At 42.5% G+C, this 16,377-nt stretch overlaps 1 protein-coding gene across 10 annotated transcripts in view; it reads right to left on the minus strand.

Moving 5' to 3' along the window:
* Positions 1–1,866: 1,866 nt before the first annotated feature.
* Positions 1,867–16,377, minus strand: part of CASP2 (caspase 2) — a 33,830-nt gene continuing 19,319 nt past the window's right edge. For 5 of the 10 annotated variants that reach the window (XM_053300425.1, XM_053300430.1, XM_053300431.1 and 2 more), the window contains 7 exons: positions 15,662–15,759; positions 14,757–14,933; positions 11,506–11,634; positions 10,613–10,703; positions 5,344–5,493; positions 5,053–5,162; positions 1,867–4,566 (listed from right to left, as the gene is read on the minus strand). In XM_053300425.1, the coding sequence (XP_053156400.1) occupies positions 4,432–4,566; positions 5,053–5,162; positions 5,344–5,493; positions 10,613–10,703; positions 11,506–11,634; positions 14,757–14,933; positions 15,662–15,759 (890 nt within the window). In that variant the 3' untranslated portion in view covers positions 1,867–4,431. Of the gene's footprint in view, positions 4,567–5,052; positions 5,163–5,343; positions 5,494–5,686; positions 5,963–9,406; positions 9,478–10,456; positions 10,513–10,612; positions 10,704–11,505; positions 11,635–14,756; positions 14,934–15,661; positions 15,760–16,377 lie in introns of those variants that run through there. The other 5 variants (XR_008317177.1, XR_008317176.1, XM_053300427.1 and 2 more) reach the window with 5 other exon arrangements.

Below are 16,377 nucleotides of genomic sequence, written 5' to 3' on the forward strand. Positions count from 1 at the left end.
CTCACAACTCTACAGAACTTAAACCCTTCAACCACATTGCCTGGGTTCTCACCATCATCACTGCAACCTTAGTTAAGAGTTGGTTACCAACACTGGTGTGATCATGAGAACCCACACCACAACAGGAATCAGATTGACTGTAGGACAAAAACTAACATCAGGAAATTAAGATCTGATCTTGGTGGAAGGAGGGCGGGATGCTCCAGCTCACATCTGATGATTGTGAGAATCCACACCCATCAATCCATTACCTGCACGCACCTCACTTGTGCACCCAACATAGACAGCTGCACCTAGAGCAGCCACCAGCAGCAGACAATACTGAGCTAGATGGACCAATGGTCTTACTCGGCAACTTATGTTCCTGACACACTAGCCACCCAGCCATGCTCCATGGGCCTGAACACAAAGCCTGCCACATTTCTTCCTCTAAATGGACAGCAGGCACACTCCACTGACTGATGACAGCAGGCAGACCTGGTCACCCATGTACTGGTGGCAGGGTCTATTGCCTCTGGGACCAATAGTGTGGGATGCTGCTTGTCTTAGGGGGATGGTGGGGATGTGTGTGCACTTCTGTTACTTCCCACCAAGGATGATCTGGGTTCAATGGGTTTGAGAGGTAGCTTCTGGCGCCCCTCTCCTCCAAGAGTGCCTTTGGTCTAGATGGAAACCCCCTACATTTATGTTCTATTCTTTACCGAGGAAATAGCAATAGCAATAGCACTTACATTTATATTCCGCTCTATAGCTGGAAGCTCTCTAAGCAGTTTACAATGATTTAGCATATTGCCCCCCAACATTCTGGGTACTCATTTTACCGACCTCGGAAGGATGGAAGGCTGAGTCAACCTTGAGCCCTTGGTCAGGATCGAACTTGTAACCTTCTGGTTACAGGGCGGCAGTTTTACCACTGCACCACCAGGGGCTCTTAATGAGAGACTGACGTCTCTTTCCAAAAACTGAACTGGATATAGGGCCAAACAAGGGGGTTGCTGGAGCAGGGAGAGAAATGCCAAATCAATTGATGGGCACCAATTTGGTGTGTGGGCATACTCCTCCCTGCAAACCCAGTCAGAGATCATGGGTCCTCACAACTGTTGTTTTCCCCTTGCCTCTTGCCAGCTGTCTATGCCACTGTGGCTGGCTACAGGGAACAGTCCCATCCCTCTTCCCTGCTGGGGTGACCTGTGGATCAACCAAGTCTCAACTTAGCTGAGCACCAAGTGGCGGGGAAAAGGTTAATGCCTGTGCTGCTTGCTTTCTCAGCTTCCCCTCCTCCCCAGGAGACCCAAAGCATTCATGGAGCACTCTGGAATTTCTCAAAAGCAGCCGAGAGTGCTTGGGGTTGCTGTAGTTGTCTAGTCTGCCTTCGGGGTCAATGGGAGTGAGACACTACACTGAAGCCTTGTCTGTGCAAGAGCAGGGCAAAGAATGCTGGGATATGATCCAGGACCTCAGAAGCCAAGGTGGGTTGGGGTGCTACCTGCATTCAGCGTTTAGGTATTATCACAAATTCGCCAGTATGCAGAGTAACTCTGTACTGACACACCAGGGCTTTCCAGTGTGTGGTGGAGAGAAATGGAAGACTGTGCCTCCAGTAGGTATGTCCCTGAGGGTCCTTCAATCCTCAGGGACACAGTGTCTAGAGACTCAGGGCACTGCAGAGGGAAGGGGGGATTGCCAAAACTGCCCCTCAAGCAGCAGAAAACCCTAGCACATTGGTGCAGGTTTAAACAGGACGTTGGATGCCGTTTCCTACAGTACCAGTGTTTCTTGGCAAAAGCCTATGAAGTTGTTTCTGTTAGTAAGTTGCATCACAGATCTAAAAGCAGAAGCCAAGCTCCACAAAAAACCAAGGACACCTTTGTGAGAAAAATGAGATCACTTTATTTTGGCACATTGGGGCAGTCTATATACAAAGCTTTATTATCAAAAGTGGCAGTGATAAAGAGCTGGATTCTCCTTTTACAAGCAAAGAGGAGACAGCTGCATTGATACAGTCATCAAGCACCAATTTGTGGAGAGGGCTCCCTCTCTCTATTTTGTCTTTTTTTTACTTAGAGGAAAGAACTCTTGAATTGCCATACTGAGCTCAAGAGCAAGCTGTCCAACTGGCTCTAAAATGTTTCTTATTCCTCCACAGCTGCAGCACACAGTCTAACTGCATAATTTTAGCTGTAGTGTGGGAACAGAGGGCCTTCATATCCACTGAGTAACACAAAGAACATGGATGCTCAGCCTTCTGGCCTGTCCCTATATTATTTCTTTTTCCTGACAGATTATTACAAAAAAAAATCCTATTAAAATTACTTTACAAAACCTTGGGCGAAAGCCAGGGGAATCAGAGAGTAACCAAGGCAAAAAGTCACCTAAGTCAATTAAAAGCAAACTGGCATAAGCATACTGTCACTGGGTACAAACCAATAAGGGTGTAGGGGAAAACACAACATATATTTAAAAAGTTGTTTTTTTTTAAAAGGACAATAAAAAAGAGTATACTACAGTATAAATATCTGCAAAGTTTAAGAGCCAGCAGGGTTTTCTAGGAGCAAGATAAGTGAATAACCCTATTTCTCGACATCTGCAGCAACCCAGATGCCAGCTGCTATACATATAAATGAAACTAACTGGCTGTTGATATTTTGCCCTCTTCATTTCCCAAGATAACAACAACAACAACAAAAAGGGACCAATGATGTTACTGGAAAAAATAATGCATAGGCAGATCTGACAAATGATGGTTTGCAGCCGTGATCTCCTCCTTCCCCCCCACTGCACACACTAGCTGTGGGCATAGGTAGCAAAAGATTTCCAGTACAAAGATTTTCAGTTGCCCATGACTGGAGAAGCCAGAGTGTTGGCTAAGGCCAGCCATTCTCCTTTATTTTAAAAGATACATTTTTAAACACAGTAATACTTTTGAAATCACCAGAAAAACTATTAAAGCAACAATGCAGGTGCCTAAGAAGCCATGTACATAGCACCGTGACCTGAGTGACTTATTGAAAAATGTGTATAGCTAAGTCTCTGTTCACATGGAGCAATTCCAAAGAGTCACATCAATGGCCCAGACCTCTATTTTACTGCTCACCCAAGGCAAGCCGCAATTGTTTCCAGGTGAACGCATCCAAGTGGAAAACTACACCTATACACTCTCACTCACGTTTCTACATAAGGAAGCAGTCAAACCTGTATTTGCTTTTAATGCTGCCCGATACACAGCAACACTTAGCCAGCATGCTTCTTCTTTCTCAAGCCTAAAGCTGATACTTCTTTGCAGGTAGGAAAGCGGGGAGGACCAGAGCCCCACAGATACTCAGTTGAGTGCATGGGCTACGTGGAACCAAGGGTAATGGGAGAGGTGAGTAAGCAAAACAGGCAACTAAAACTCAGAGTAAGCAGGTGAACTCTGCATAAAATTGCAAGTCTGCACATAGTTTCTTATCCTAACATTTGGAATCATGGGAATAACCACAGTAAAGTCCTGAAACACAAAATCGCTTCTGATCTAGTCAGAAGTATCTTGTAGAATGCAAATCCGTTCTGATTGCTTGTAAGCTCTTGTGCATTTTCCACTATAGTTCTCAAATTCCAAGAAAAAAAATATGGCAAACAGCAAGCAGAAACAACATTTGTTTTTAATAAAACAACCTGCAAGTTGGATGCTAGCACTAGAGAATATTACTAGAGAACAACTTTAACATTGGCCCAGCTATTCTTAATTAGCTTTACTAGTCGGCACATCATTCATTTTTCAAGCTGAGAGTTCCTTTTATTTTGCCAGTTGCATGGACAACCAAGCAAAAGAACTCGATTTTTTTCTTAAAGCATAAAATTCAATGTATAAAACTATAATTCTTTTTTTTTAAACCCTTTATGTTCTCATTTCTTCTTTTAAAAAAAAAATCATTGTGAATGATTTTTAACATTCCTGTTTCTATAAATGCCCACAGATCAGTAACTGTTAATGTGTTCCCCATCACTCCCAACCTTTGGCACACAAACAGAAAACTAAGATTCTAAACAGTGAACTGGGCTTCAGGCATTAACGGCTGCCAGATGCTGTATGAGACACAATATTAGGACTGCACAGAGAATAAGTGGACTGGCCTATCCAACCATTATAAAATTCAAATGCTATCTTTCCACAGATCAAGGTGGCTCACATAATACACAAATCCCCCAGTAAAACCAGAAAAACTCAGTTACAAAAACAGCAGCTGCTATATGCCAAACTCATCAGGCAACCACTTCCTGAAATTGGTTGGTTTTATATTCTGTACAAAACGCCATGAAGAAAAATAAGCCCTGGACCTCCTCAGGGAGGTCATTCTACATACAGCTTCAGGGCAATCAGAACATTCCACAGACTTAGACCATTGAGGAAGTCGCCTCTACTCATGCCCTCAGGATAAAAAGATGGCAGGGTTAAATCCCAGGAAAAACACCTGGAAACAAGTAAAGGTCCCGGCAAAGAGTGCTACAGTACTCTGACATCTCCTTGCAGCGATGGAACTCTGTGCCAGGAGCATGGCCTTCTCGCTGCTTGATTAACCGGTTCACCTATGAGAGAGAAGATAACAAAAAGGAAAAGAAAGTCTTAAGAGATTTAAAAAACAAAGCCACCATTTATTTTGAAAATGGCTATCTTGGTGTCAATGTATTATTGAACTGATCTGGAACATAGGAACCTGCCATATACTGAGTCAGACCAGTGGTCTATCTAGCTCAGTATTGTCTTCACAGACTGGCAGTGGCTTCTCCAAGGTTGCAGGCAGGAATCTCTCTCAGCCCTATCTTGGAGAAGCCAGGCTAGAAAAATTATATACAATGCTGGTTCTGGAAAGTTGCACCACTTCCTCCCAGAATTCTTTGATGGTAACAGAATAACAGTGTTGAATTTGAGTGATCTTTCTCCCAGTCATGAGCAAAAGGCAGCCCCCCAAAACATAAATCAGGAAGGTGTCCGTTTGGACAGCTCACGGAATGCAAAACCAGCTAGAAGTCAAACAGAAGCAAGAAAGAATAAAGTAGAGTTTCCCAGCTCACCTTCACAAGCATATCAGCCACATGTGTATTTCTGGAGTCCTCAGCAAACACAGAGGTGAGAGCTTCTATATACCAAGATCCACGTTTCGTGTTTCTCATGGCAGCTGTGCCTGTAAACAAATGAGTAAAACTAGTCTAATGTGGAAAGACATTAGGGATATATTTATTTATCTATCATATTTTTATACCACCCGATATGTACATCTCTAGATGTACAACATCTAAAATAATATTTATTTATTAAAAGTCTGCTAAAAGGGAACGATGTAACTCCCCCCCTCCCCAGGATACCTTTCAGACAAGCATATCCACAGATCATATCAGAGCAAGTGGGAAGGCGCAACTTGGGATTCTCCTTCATATTAGCATCGCTTTCTTCACAACCTGGGGAGTCGGCACGCTCATTCCCATCTATTTGGTCCACTCCCTGGTCTGTCTCATCTAATAAGAGGGAATAAAATGGCAGAACATTCAATCTCATACAGCTCTGTCAGGCATCCTTTAAAAAAACATGTTAAAAAGATACAATAAACTTTCCTACATCATCATCTATTAGTAATAACTAATGGTCATTACTGTTGGGCATCACACACACATTCCCCAATGCTGTGTTCTTTAGGCAGTACCGACTTACTTTGCTTAGGACGTAGTAATATTCACTGCCACTAGCATACATGGGACCAACAGTCTGAGTTCATATTATGCTCCTCATGTGAAGAGTAGTCACTATAAGCCAGGCTGAACTCTGAAGGTCTCCCCACTCTCCCAGACAAGCAGAGAAAGTTGATGGGGATTATAGAGCTGCTGGTTTGTCTTAATCTATCCATGGTTTCTCTACTTTATCTTCGCTCTCCTTCATAGTTAGTGTTCCTGCTTCTCTCCCCTCCCAACACTTAGAGAAAATTAACTGCTGAAGAAGAGAAACACAGATAAACAACAGATGGAGAAAGATGGACAACCCCCTCTAGCTTTCTTTTGCCTCTTTCTGTGGGAGCCTTCCAAATTCTCAACAGTGAGAGTAACATGTAGCCAGGACATTAAGAACAGGTGCTTGTGTAAGAACATCCCCTCAGCAGGGATTTCTGCTAAGCAGATATTAACAATGATAATATTTTCATTTTGCTTGTAATTTATCTCTTCTGATAATTATGATACTTGCTATGCTTCAGATACAAAACACTAATTGAAGGTTTGGGTAGGAGGTCAAAAACCCTCTTCACAAGTGAACGTTCACAAATCAAACACTATTTTAAAAAAAAGAAAAAAGAAATAGCTGACTTTTAAAACTGCGGTTTCAAGAGATCATCTGCAGGCATTCGGACACTGGCAAAATTATAATACTAGAATCTTACATCTTGCAGTATCACCAGACCTTTTCAGTACTTTCCACTTAGCTGATTATCACCAAGGCCTAATATGGTATCTTGAAGTGGTTCTTTTGATACAGTACTAAACATATTAAGCTGAAAAATAAGCTGAGTGTAAGAATATTGATTTTTCAAGCTCCCTCCCAAGCAAATTCAACTTTTTGACTGATATACTAAGTTTTAAGTTGAGGATGGGGGCGGGGTGGTGTGTGTGTGTGTGTGCAGAAAACGACAAAGAATGCTCAGAACCAATTAACAGTAACCCCTGCTACCTGGATAACTACAGAAACATCATTTCTGAATGTGTTATATGTATAGACTGATTTCCCTGCTAAGTTGGGGTGTTCATACTGAGTTCATGCAAGAAAGAGCAGCAAGAAAAATAAAGAGAGGGTCCCAAGCATGATGAAAAGGAGAGTTAAAATCAAAATACCATTAAGTGGGAAAGATAAAGAAGTATAGGAACAGCCAGAGAAAGAAAACATTAATAGCAAGTGCATAAGGTAATACCATGGATATTATTATGGCTGTTGGCTTGCCATTCTTTTTGTTAGGCACATTATCGGTTAATGGCCCAGGAAGTTTGGTTGAGATTTCCTCAAAGGGAGATAATGATTGGAAGGAGAGATATAAGGAGTGTGCGAAAGGAACAGCAGTTTGAGATGGAGCAGAGAGCTGTAAGCACCTTGTAAGGTACAGAGCCTCTCTCGGAACCTGGAGAATGAATGTGAGGAAGCAGATGCACAGCTTTGCAGGACTGTGCATGCTGGTTGCCTCCACTGATGTTCCATGAATATTTGCAAATAAAGCAAATATTTTAAAAGTGCCACAAGTCTCCAGTGTTCTCTCATCCAAAGGAAACCAAAATCTGTCTAGCATGGCACCTGGAACTAACCACCACTAGGGAATTTACCACCACTGGAATAAATATTAACAAGTACCAAGCAAAGAAGCAAATATGAGAACACAGTGTGAAAATACAGCTTTTAAAGATAATATATCTTGGGAGAAGGGCTGTACCAGTCCCTTCCCTCTAAAATCACCATACCTCAAACTGTACAAAGCATCCAAAAAACTTCTAACTTGCAGTTTAGAGGTGATATGTTAAAAGGTAAAGGGGAAATCTAGGTCAGAACACTTTACTGTTCTCAGGGTACACATTAAATTTGTATGAAGACTGCCTGGTCTCATAAGGAAGAATCCTCTAGGATTGCAGGGTGCTCTTGAAAACATCAGCACCCAGCTAGAAGTAAAAATCAGAAATAATGAATAGTTACAAGGAAGACTGTTTTTGCGATGGAGTAGCAAAGTTACCAGAGCCAGTAAATACTACATGTTTGTGATTACTAGCCTCTCTAGTTTTAATATTAGGAATATCAAATCATCAGAGCTGCACAGGCTACCGATTTGTTTCCAGGTCCAATTCAAAGTGCTGGTTTTGACCTTTAAAGGCCTTAACAGTTTGGGCCCTGGATATCTGAAGGACCACCTGCTCCCAAGAGTTTCTGCCCGATCATTGGAAGATCATTGGATCATCAAGATCATTGGAAGGGGCTCTGCTCCACATGCCGATGGTGAGAAAGACTCAGCTGTCGAGCACGTGGGACAGGGCCTTCTCAGTCATTGCCCCCAGGCTTTGGAATGCTCTCCCAGCTGGAATCCGCTCCTCAGCCTCCATTGCAGTTTTTAGAAAACAAGTAAAAACTTGAATCTTCACCCAGGTTTTTATATGAGAGTACAGTTTTTACAGCTGCTGCTTTGTGTTTTTTGTGTTACTGTTTTATATGGGTTTTTAAACTTTTAAATAGAGATATATTATTTTTACATTTAAACTTTTAAATGGAGATATATTATTCTTAATTTATATTTAATATCTGTATTTTAACTGTGCATTGTTTTAATTATATTGTAAACACCTTTGGGATTATTTTAATGAAAAGCGGTATAGAAATTGAACAATAAATCAAATCAATTAATCATCAATCCGTAAATTCACGAGGAGATATGACCTAAGATTGACTATTTCAAGTGATACTACATTTGGTCAAGTAAAATCTGCAAATTGAATTTGCAGGTTTTCCTGCCAGTAGTGAACTTGCAAAATTGGACTAAACTGCCAAATGTTGAGTTTTAGCTTGCAATAAGCTAAGGTCCCTTTCTACAATTTCCTTCAAGCTCAGAAAATCTGCTTTGTCCCGGGGATACAAAAAATTGCCCTCAAAGTAATTATACAGCTCATCCCATAACCCTGTCTCTTTTGTATCTACTTAGGCAATCTCAGATTATGCAAACCACCATTTTCCTTCTCCCACAGAAGACAGAAAGCAGCTTCTGCTTAGAATAGTACTAGCACTATGAATTTGCTAATGCTAATGCAGAATATGCCCCCACACTCTTTCCCCTGCTCAAATCTGTCTGCTTTTGCACTGCCCAGGTAACACTGGAAAGGAAGAGCTCAGACAGGAAGGAGGACTGTCCTTTTTCTGAATTCATGAGATGGAATAGCTTTTCTCTCATTCTGCTCTGTGATCAGTTGCACTACTCATGTCTTCTTCAAACACTTTTCCTTTTAAATAACTGGGTCTTGACATATTGATTCTATACATGTTCCAAGCATGCTCTCTTGGGTGTTTTCAGGACAAGATAGGGGATTTTGTAGGATATACAGGCAGAAATAAAAATCCAGGCAAACATCACACACACAAAAAAACTGCAGGAGTTATCTGTTTGATTTGGTTCATCCAATCAGGCTTGCTCAAGTTCTACATATAGCTGAAGGTGTTGCTGAAGCCAATAAATCAAAATGATCTCAGAGCTGAATTGTATGAGAACTGAAGCTCCCCATCAGGAACTTCTTAAATAGTGACTCCCTTCCAAGAAGACAGAGATATTTTTGGCCATAATTGCAGATGTGCCTGTCAGCTTGGAAAGACTAAATGCTATTTCTAAATGCCACAAATCCAATGGATACTCTTTTTTTGGCTTACTTCTTGTCTTGCTGGGATGCACTCATGCTGATCCACTTGACTGTCTGTCTATCTATCCATCTCATCTGTGCCTGCATTCGTATTTGAGAATTGACATTAGATTTCTTGTAGGTTTATACTCCAATATGATCTGAAATGGCTGAAGGAAATAAGCTATCTTGCAAATCTCCCACCATCTCCTAATCATACTACTTATAGTCTCTTGAAACACAGTATATTTCAGCAGATAACCTTTTCCAACTGATACCACTTCCATGTTCTCCAGTACTATCTTCCATCTTTCCTATGTGTCCCCTGCTAATTGAGCAAAGAGGCACCTTTTTAAAGTGGTGATTCTCTTTATTTAGCAAGGGGAGAGCAACTGACCCTATCCATCCCTCGAGTGGCTGTTGCTGGTGTCTATCTTATGTTGCTTTTTTAGATTGTGAGCCCTTTGGGGACAAGGAGCCTATTTATTTATTTTACTTATTTAATATCTATGTAAACAGCTTTGGAAACGTTTGTTGAAAAGCAGTATATAAGCATTCGTCATATTCATATTCCTATCACTGGGCTTAGTTTCTTCCATGAAGGATGGAGGTTTCCCATGTGAGGGAAAGGTTTCAGTGCCTAGATTTTCTGCATCTTACAGAATGCTCTAAATGTAATCAGAAAATCTGATCCTCATCTGAATGGAAGGAAGCTCAGAAAAGCCAGCTCTCTTAAGGGAATTTCCTTTCAAAATAGTTCATAGTGCTTTTGTTTTACAGAAGATGAGTTACTAACCCTTAGGCTGCTGCTATATTCATTCCCTGAGGTCTAGCAAAAATAAGGAAGTGCCACAGTCCATACAATCAACGAGAGAGAGAGAGAGAGTGGCAGAGATAAAGCTCCAATATTCAGATAAAATCTCCATGCTGGACTGTGATTTGTGTGGTTAAATGCCCCACACCACACATGCAAGGCATGTTTTGGGGAACAATTACAAAGAGGCTCCCCTTCTCCTTCCCCATGGGGCTGCAGGGTCTGTGATTCACTGACCACATGCCATGCAGAGTGAGAAGCACTTACAGAGAGAGGTAGTGGCAACAGCAAGGCAGGGAGGTGAATGTGGGTTCCGCTTACACCTGAGAGAAGCAAAGAGGAGAGTTGAGCGCAAGCTGCACAGCAGGAGGAATGTTTGTGAAACACAGGTAATCCATCCCCCACCCTCGCTGGATCGCTTACCTCCTCGGCATGCTTGAATGAAGAACATTTTGGGTTTATTCTGAAGACTTGGGCAGTTTGCATTATCAAAGAGCCTGAAAATCTCTTGCAACTATGAGAAAACATGAAGACAAGTGGTAAGCACAACAGTCTCAACATCATACTTCAAGGTCTACAAATTTCAACTTGGCTTGCTGCCCAAATGCCCATTGGTCCCCCAACACACACATAAACCAATCACTCCCCACATCCCCTCCTTCCTACCCAGCTGCTTGCTGGGCATTAAGGATGGCCTTTAAGGCTCTCAATACATTGAGAGAAAAGACTGCAGTGGTGGCAGCTCCTGGCCAGTCTTTCCTCAGCCATGCTATCCACTCCTGGTGCTTTCTACAAAAGACTACATCTCAGGAGGAAAGGAGATGTATCTTCTCTCCTACAAATTAGACTTTGAAGAAAATGCCAGCCATGCTTCACTGAGGTCTCCGACAAGGAAGGGACAGAAGGTAGGTGCCTGTGATACTTGGAGAGGAAAGGGGGCGTGGCTTCTCCCCTGCTGGTTGGGCTCTCTCATGAGGCAGCGGTGAAGCATGACTGGTGTGTTTTTCAAAGGCCAGCTTGCAGGAGAAAAGCTACCTTTCTTTTCCTTTGCGGAGAATGGGAACAAGCAGGAGAAGTAGCGTCTTCCCTGTCAGCAGGGCTTTTGCTGAAGTGCAGAGGCACTTGCCATTTGCAAAGAAGTGAGTGAGTTTACTGAAGTCTGATTACACCAATAATTTTTTGCTCTTCTCCCTCAAATCTCCTAAATTTTACTTTGGGTTGAAATCTATCAAAATATCAGCCGCAATTTCCAGTTTAATCACCCCTTCACGGCCATACTTCTGTACTAAAGAGGGAATCCACATATGGCAAGTTACCTGAAGAAGTTTGCCATCCACTCCATAGACACCACCATCTATGCCATGTGAGAGAAGGGACACTATGCAGGAATCCAGGTCTCGGTGATTTGGTAATTTTGAAAAAATTTTCAATTCCTCCTGCATTTCCTGCAGAAAAAGATAACCCAAATCAGCTATCCTTGGAACCACACAGGAGGCAACTAGTACCATCAGGTCAATTTTTCCGACACTTTTCAACTTAACTCTGAGGGTATGAACAGACTCCTTGTAGATATGAGATCAACTTTAACCCTGTTCAGGGGTTCACTGAACACTCGTTGTACATGCTGTCGCCAGCGCAAGGCAGTCCTGCCCCAGTCTGTCACTCAGCCTCCTGACCCTGCTCTTCAAACTTACAGCAGCATTAGTCTGAAGAGACAAACACTGAAAGCGTGATTGCACCCATTTCCATGATCAGGAGTACAGAAACAGGCGCAATCATGCTTACAGAGTTTGTCTCTTCAAAGTAACATTGCTGTAAGCATGAAGAGAGGAGTCAGAAGCGACAGACTGGGACTTCTGACCCGATTGCTCCGGTGCAAGTGTGTACAGCAGGAGTTCAGTGAATGCCTGAACAGGGCTCTTGTGCATGAATGATCTATGCCCTTCATGGTTGATTAAAAACCTCAGGAAAAAGTAGCTTTGTCCTCAGTTTCTGCAGCTAAAATCTTCAATGCGAACTACTGGAAACAAGTATTACTAACATCTGTTAAGAACTTAGAACAAATCTGATAGGAAATTTGTTTCAAAATATTTTGCAATGAAGATTAGAGGTGCAAAAATACTGAAATGAAATTATTATATTCACTGGCTGGCATTCACTGGGCACATTCCAGGAAGTTGTGCCTGTGCTGTGGAAGCCTCCCAGTATTGTGCAGTATAGAGGAGAGATTTTCTCCAATCTCCTTTTCTTCTGGAAATGCTCAGTGTTGCCACATAAATTGGTCCCTGAGGGCTGTGCAGCCCTCAGGGACACATTTTAGGTAGTACTGGGCATTTCTGGAGAAAGCAAGGATCAGAGAAAGCTGTCCCACTGTGCTGCAGTAAACTGGAGGGCTTCCACAGCATGGGGACATCTTTGTGGTGCACATCCCCTTCCTTAGTATGTCAGCACTGTAAGGAAGAAAGATTAGAAAACGTTTACATTACTGGACTGAACGAGAGATTTTTTGTAGATTTCTATTGCCCATATGTGAGACTAAAATACATCCAAAGTGTTGGCACATAAAATGTATTAATTATATTGAGTGGTGGATGAACAAACCAGAAATTATGAAACACACCACAAAAATCAGTGTCAACTCACTGCCATTCACTTCTAGAGACTGCTTATTTATATAATGTGTGCTCCACAGAAAGATGAGGAGCGTGCCTTCGGCAGCAATGATTCAGTTGCTCTAAGCCAGTAGCAGCACTCTATCTGACTTGTTCTCACTGTCTTCCCTTTTCTTCCAGCATCCAAATGAGCTTGATGCTGGCGGGATTGTGAGGACCAGAACAGATTGTGAGGAGCTCCAAAAGGATCTCTCCAAACTGTTGCCATTTGTGGGCGACAAATGGCAAACGAAATTCAATGTAAGCAAGTGTGAAGTGATGCGTACTGGGTCAACCCCCCCCCCGCCCCCCAATTTCACATCTGAAGTTGGGTCTGAGCTTCCAGGGATCTAAGCTATCAGTGAATGGCCAGGAGAGTGATCTTAGGTTCGAGGTGGACAGCTCATTGAAAGTGCTGACTCAGTGCACGGCAGCTGTGGAAAAGGCCAATTCCATGCTAGAGATCATTAAGAAGGGGATTGAAAATAAAAAATGCTAATATAATGCCCTTCTACAAATCTATGGTGCGGCCACATTTGGAGAACTGCATGCAGTACTGGTCACCATATTTCAAGAAAGACATAGTAGAACTGAAAAAGTTATAGAAGAGGGCAACCAAGATGATCAGGTACCTGGTACTCCTTCCTTATGAGGCAAGGCTACAGCATCTGGAGCTTTTGAGTCTGGAAAAGAGGTGACTACAGGGAGACATGACAGAGGCACTGTTCCCTCTAAGGCATGTACATGTGTGCGCGCTCACAATTTTTTTTGATGTCTGCTCAGTATTAGATCCTGCTCAGGTCAAATCAGGAAGGCCCCATTCGGAATGCATGTGAGCACATGCTGCCTTGATACTGCCGCCCAGAACAAAACTCATTGCGCACATTGATTAGAAAAATTAGAGAGGCCACTGAACAGAGGTGTACAAAATTATGCATGGAGTAGAGAGTGGATAGAGAGAAATTGTTCTCACTCTCTCACAACACTAGAACCAGGGGTCATCCCATGAAACTAAAGCTTGGGAAATTTTTACACCACACATAATTAATCTATGGAATTCTCTGCCATGGGATATGGTGATGGCCACTAGCTTGGATGGTTTTTAAAAGGGCCAAATTCATGGAGGACAGGTCTATCTACGGCTACTAGTCTGAGGGCTATAGGCCACGTCCAGCCTCAGAGGCAAGATGCCTCTAAATACCAGTCGCACAGGACCAACAGCAGGATAGAGGGCATACCCTCACCCCTGGCCTGTAGGCTTCTCAGAGGCACCTGGTGGGCCACCATGTGAAATAGGATTTTGGACTAGATTGGCCTTCGGCCTGATCCAGCAGGTTTGTTCTTATAGAAGGGAGACTGTGGGAGTGAGCAAGACGTAGTGCTGCTGCTGGCTTAGAGCAACTGAGAGGTTAGGCAGCTGAGTTGCTGCTGCCAAAGACATGCTCCACAATGCCTTCCTGCAGGCTTTTCAAAAAGCCAGCAGAAGCTGTATCATGCCCTGTGAGGAGGGTGGTGATTGGGTATGAGAAGCATGGTGGGGTGGAGAAAGTGAAGGAATAGGGCAGTATCAGTGCTGAGGCCAGACATGTGGTGACAGCAGTGACAGGTGGAGGAGAAAGATACCTCTGCCCCCAAAGGCACTACCTGAGGCCATTTCCATGAGTTCGTTTCATAGGGGAGCTACCCCTGACAAAAAGAAACTAAACTGTGCTATACAATAGTTATGGGGATAAAAATACCACATGAAACAGTAATCCTTAAGAAAACATAAAATGCTTGTTCCAACTTAAATGGTTTTTTTCCATGTTAGAAACTAGTTCTGCGCGTCATTGCATGTAGCCAAATCTAGAAAGTAAGTTATGGGGCACCTGTTCAATACAGACATCTATTATGTTTATTCCATTCTGCAGGCTCACCTGTGCAGTCTGATCATGCCTCACAATCACGTGATACCCAAGGTGTTTGAAGAGCATATATAGGGCAGTATGGTCCACATCCCCACCAGAACGGTACTCCAGAGCTGCATCATCACTGAAATGCACATTGCTAAGTATAAGTGCCAGGCCCCGTGGACGTGAGATCAGTCTGTATGCCTGTGAAACACAGATAATTGAGGGGTTCAGGTTTTCTGGTACAGAGAGAAAATAGGAAAATCACAAGGCACTACACAAATTCTCAGAAATCACCCAGACTGCTGATACGCTTAGACAATTCTACACAATTAACCACAAACACCGCACAACCATAGAGTGAAAACATTATAAATAAAGGGGTATTATAGTAAGACTAAGGTTGGAAAAATTCCAGGCACAAGATATTTATGTATTTAAATCTCATAAAGTTAGACTGTATGCTGGTGTTTAAAGAATTTCACATTTGCTCCATCCATGTGCAGGGGTTGCCATTTACAAATTTGATGCTGGCTTGAAGATATTTTATTGTGCTGCCTATGAATTGAAAATAGTTCCCAGCCTGATACAGACACCAGTGAGAACTATGCCCAACAACAAATGTATGGATACCGTACTGAAATCAAATGCTTGCAAAGGAACTCAACAGAGAGTCAATAAATTCCTAAGTGCATATGTGATCATAATAAGCTCCTACAGAAAATGCATGTGTGGCTATGGAAAGGGCATCCAGATGTCTAACAGGAGAAATAGGCATCAAAACAGATTTGATCAATCACTTGCTCTATTGCTTAATATGGCGCTTTCCCTCTCAGATCCTCTGTGAAGTTGTCTTCCTACAGATTAGCAACAAAAGCAATATAATTGTTTAGGAGAGAGAAACTCTGAGCTTCCACCCTTCAATTACTCACCAGGTGCTCATGAGTATCATAGAATGCCTGGGTGCATGGCTTCACCTGGGGATAGTGGGGACCATCTCCATTATCCAAGGAATGCTCCATTGCCTCTGCTGAAGACACAGATCATCAGAAAATAAGCAGATGGCTTAGGGCCAAACCAGACATTACATTAATCTTATTATAAGGGCTGATATGTATGTGCCCACCTCCACCACCACCCCCGCAACAAGTAAACAGCACATGCAGGGGTCCTCCAAATCTGGAATAGATGTGGGAAGAACAGTTCACACTTTGGTCCTACCAGGTCCCAATCTGGATTTTGCTGCTGTTTGCCTTAGGAGAAAAACTCTGATTAGAATTAATGGGAATTTTCCTGCTGTGACAGTCATGGAGCAGGGAGGGTGGAGTGGCCGTAATCCAAATTGAGACTGTGGCAGAAGCTCTTGTTTTCTCCTCAGAACATATGCTGGTTGAATATAAGATACCAACTATGTTATGCCAGTGTAACTGCTATGCTGTGTAACTTGGTATTACCAAATTAGGCATATTGAGGTACAGCAACTTAGCTGTTCTCTTTCCAACACAGATGTGTATCTGTACCTATTGTTTGAATAAAATAAAATTAAGGCATTCATACTTTTAAATTTCAGAAATATACCAACTAGGAACCTATTTTCTCACTTTTTGTGAAGTACTATGCAACAGATGGTGCTATATAAATTAATAAT

This window comes from Hemicordylus capensis, chromosome 2 (genome assembly GCF_027244095.1).
Source record: "Hemicordylus capensis ecotype Gifberg chromosome 2, rHemCap1.1.pri, whole genome shotgun sequence".
In the NCBI taxonomy this organism is placed as follows: Eukaryota; Metazoa; Chordata; class Lepidosauria; order Squamata; family Cordylidae; genus Hemicordylus; species Hemicordylus capensis.